Source organism: Phyllobates terribilis, unplaced genomic scaffold, assembly GCF_046119375.1.
Source record: "Phyllobates terribilis strain yellow unplaced genomic scaffold, ASM4611937v1 Scaffold_6058__1_contigs__length_47091, whole genome shotgun sequence".
Lineage (NCBI taxonomy): Eukaryota > Metazoa > Chordata > Amphibia > Anura > Dendrobatidae > Phyllobates > Phyllobates terribilis.
The window spans coordinates 4,695-8,649 of record NW_027368802.1 but is presented as its reverse complement, the minus strand read 5'-3'; the positions used below and the strand labels follow the sequence as shown (position 1 = coordinate 8,649).

The 3,955-nt window shown below is 34.6% G+C and overlaps 1 protein-coding gene across 1 annotated transcript; it reads right to left on the bottom strand.

The window, feature by feature from the left end:
• Positions 1 to 2,388: 2,388 nt before the first annotated feature.
• On the bottom strand, positions 2,389 to 3,239 carry LOC141250722 (uncharacterized). Its single transcript, XM_073670068.1, has 3 exons — positions 3,057 to 3,239; positions 2,698 to 2,967; positions 2,389 to 2,628 (listed from the first exon to the last, which is right to left on the bottom strand). The coding sequence occupies exons 1-3, from the start codon at positions 3,237 to 3,239 to the stop codon at positions 2,389 to 2,391; spliced, it is 693 nt and encodes a 230-aa protein (XP_073526169.1).
• Positions 3,240 to 3,955: the final 716 nt, after the last annotated feature.

The following is a 3,955-nucleotide window of genomic DNA, read 5'->3' as shown; positions in this document are numbered from 1 at the left end:
TTATATATTTTTATAAATACATTGTTGAAAATATGATATTTAATTTATAAAAATAATTAATAATAAAAACTAATTATTAATGAATTTATCTAATCACACAGAGGATGTATGTAACGTTAAATCACGTCTTTGTGAATATATAGGGAGCAAAAAGTGGAAAATAATATTAGAAAAGATCAAGGCAAATTGTTACAAGATGTGTCCGGTTTTATTGACCGTGTCCGAGGTGTGTCCGGTTTTATTGACCGTGTCCGAGATGTGTCCAAGCGTGTACATGCGTGTCCAAGTGTGTCCATGTGTCCTACATGTGTCGGACACGGACACGGCTCTCTCGTAGGTGTGTCCGTGCTTCATAGCTTATAAGTTATAATCCTTTCTCTTAGTATATTTTTTGTATAAAAAAAGAATTCTTATCTCTACTTAACCATCTTATCTCCGGAGGAGTTTCTACTAGAAATAATCTTACGATGAGAAATTAAAAGTCGTGAAGCGTAGAATAGTTCAAAAGAACAAAATTTGAATTACATATAAATTATCAAAGCATTATTTTTCATTTTTTGATTAATTATGCTTTACATTTATTATTTAAATAATCATATTCACAATTTTATCTTTCAAACCATAATCTATTTTCATCCAATTCCAATATTTTTCTCTTTTCTTGAGTTGACAAATTCACCTTGTTTAATTTTGGGATCTCTATCAATTCCTGATTTATAGGATAGGTTACTCTTTTTTGTTTTTGGATGCAGGGCTAATACTGGGATACAGTCTTAGGAGGCTGTCATCCCACATCATCGAAAAAGATGATGGGATAAAAGGTAGAGATAAAATAACAAGTGTGCGTCATAGAATAGGAAGACATATCACTCATCATCCTTATAGCAGCATTAGGTAAATTATGCGTGCATTGACCGTTAGGGACCTTCTTTAGCTGCGCAATATAGTAATAGAGGGATAAGTCTGATGAAAAAAGAATTTATTAGAGCATCCACAATAGTGATCTTTGAGAGTTCTTAAATTAAAAAAATATAGGAAATGTAAAAAAAAAAAATCAGATATAGCAAAAAACTTCTTCTTAATTATTGTGCACAGCTCTTGAAGAAGAACTTCTCTACCGATATGTTCTCTGCCAAAAAGTAAAAACAAAAAATCATAAAATAATAAAACAACCCACTAACTCAAATCCTTTTGTTTTGATTCCTATCGTTTTTTTGTTAACTTCGTTGGTTTCAAAGTAATAGAATTAGCAATAGTTTAATTTATTTTAATTTAAATTCTCAAAATGTATCCACCCTCCTATTTATTTATTTAATAGAGGGGAAAAAAAATACTACGTTAGGCTCTTTAAAAAAAAATATTTTTAATGTATATTCTTGACTTGTAAAAAATTGTTGAAAAATTTATCCAATTTGTTATTAAGAGATACTGTATTTATGGTTAAAATTGTAAACTACACCTAATTTATATTTAAAGTCCACTTTTTTACTATTTTACTATATACAATTTTATAAAACAATACCATGTATATATTGGATTGATATTATAGTTGAACATTACTACTAAATATAAATCTACTAGTAATACCAAGCTAACAACACATATTCATTAATTTATTTTAGTTAACAATAAATTAGTATATATAGATGTACTAGATGATGTAAGCATGATATTAAGAAATTTGTTGAATAAATTCTGGGTTGTGGAAAATAAGTAGACGAATTTCTAAAACTTATGTGACAAAGAGAAATTTTTTTTCAAATAATCTAGAAAAATAAAACAAGAGATCACTATTGTGGATGCTCTTACTTGCTTGGCCACCTTGAAACAATGATAACCTTGTACACTTTTAAAAGAAGGAAGAAGAGTCTTAATGTCTTTCACATGTATCTCAAAAATGAGAAGTTGTTTTCGAGGCTTAGGCCATCCACAACTCGAGTTTATGGTTTCTTAACATCAAAATAAAAGAGAAAATTAAAATAAAATTAAGAAAATGAAATGAGTGGAGTAGTTAGAATTAGAAACCCTGTCGTATGTAGTAGCCAGTAGGAAATGAAATGAAAAAACTTGTATGGGTGTTTTGCCAGTTCAAACGTGGTTGTTCTTGAAGACTGAACCATGAGACTGGATTTGTGGTTGTCCTCAGCTAAGTGTTATATAAGTGGGAAACCCACAAACGAATTGCAGAAATATCAAAAAATAGATTCTAATAGAAATCCTTTACAAGAAGAAGGATGTATCAAAATGGGCGAGCAAGAAGTGTAAGTTTAGTACACTAATCATTTTGCGGAGTTTAGTTTCGATCACATACTGTATCTGATGAGAGAACACTATGATACACACACAGCAACGAAACAACAAGGCATGAACTTGACACGGGGAGGTGGATCATCCAAGATCTGGTACGATGAAGAACTCTTCATCATCTTCCGGAATGACAAGCCTCTGTTTCTTGTAAGGCTGGGCGCTCTTAGTAGCCCTAGACTGAGTCTGAATGGTGGTGTATTGCTGTGACACGGGAAGCTGTGGCACTTGGGCTGCAATTAGCGCCTCGTTCGGCATGTCGTCTCCCAAGAAGTTTACATCACTCCACCAGTCCACCTCACCCCCTAGCTCAAGCGCTCCTTTCTGTTACAGTACATAAGTAAGTAAGCTCGTTCAAGAGTTGAGTTGAAGTTAAGATAGAAGATTAGGGACCTTGTTAGTGGATTGAAGCTCCGAAAACTCCAAGAGATCATCAACGGCCCATCCAGGGGGCGATGCAGCAATGGCGGGAGGCTGATTTGAAGGATCTGAGTAGTTGTTTTGAGGTTGCTGAGTGCATTTAGAGGCCAAAGCCACTCGAATGCCTGTAGCTAAATATCTCTGGTGGTTACCAGCAAGGGTGTTGGCGGAGTGAATAGATTGGTCGCAGTCCTGACAGAAGAGAGCTCTATCGTCTACGCAGAAAATAAACGCAGCCTTGTCCTGTGAATCACAAGTCAACAGGCAGCAGTTTTCATTAGAAACAGATCTGATGGTGCTTCAGTTCATCAAAATTAATTAAAAATAGTTACTTGGCAGATATCGCAAGTAGGGAGCTTAGTGGAGAGGGTGTGAAGCTGAATCCTCTGGTGCTTGCTGGCCAGTTTATTAGCGGCGTGGACCTCTACATCGCACTTGGCACATAGAGCAGCCTCATCCGCGCAGCATATCACCGTCGCCTGCCGCTTCTCGCACACGTCGCACTGGATCTTCATTCTTAGAAACAAGGAGTATGAGTGGAAGGAGGAAGAAGAAGAAGAATAGGAGATGGATCTGAGAGGTGAAACAAAGGCAAACACGTAGAATCAGATAAGGATACGTGAAAGTGGGCGGGGAAATCAAATGAACGGCGTCATTCATACAGCCAAAGCAAAGCACCTCAGTCGCTGTCTCTCTCATGTGACTTGGTTTCTGTGGCTCCTAATTGTTTGGCCATAAATTTGTGGTGGTGGAGTGCATTCGACACCATTCATTTATGATTCTGCTGAGCTGTGGAGGGAATAGGAAAATGTATCTTTTCTTCCTGAATAGAAAAAAATGTGTTTAGTGTGTCATCAACAAATAAGTTCATCCAAATTAGAAAAAAATCAAATCAACTTTCTGAATTAATAATTTTTATTACTATTATGGCTAACAGACATATAATTCAGCCCTTATATATTACAAATCCAGGATCAAATCTCAGAAATGAATGGCCCCAACTACCCACCACTCAACAAACACGAAATTGATGACTTTTTAAATAAATAATTAATTATAAGAAAAGGTTGGAAAGACCTTTTACTAGTATTGATTATGGAAAAAAAACATACTTTCTTAGCCTATCTTATTAATATTATGTAAGAGTGGAAAAATAGATGGAAATAACTATAACTACAAAAAAATGAAAAATAAATATTTTATTTTGCCATTCAAAATCTCCCAAAAAATT

Coding starts and splice junctions, on each gene's coding strand:
- LOC141250722 (XM_073670068.1), bottom strand. CDS start 3,239: ATGAAGATCCAGTGCGACGTGTGCGAGAAGCGGCAGGCGACGGTGATA. Junction 2,968..3,056: donor CTACTTGCGATATCTGCCAA/GTAACTATTTTT, acceptor TGTGATTCACAG/GACAAGGCTGCGTTTATTTT. Junction 2,629..2,697: donor AGCTTCAATCCACTAACAAG/GTCCCTAATCTT, acceptor GTACTGTAACAG/AAAGGAGCGCTTGAGCTAGG.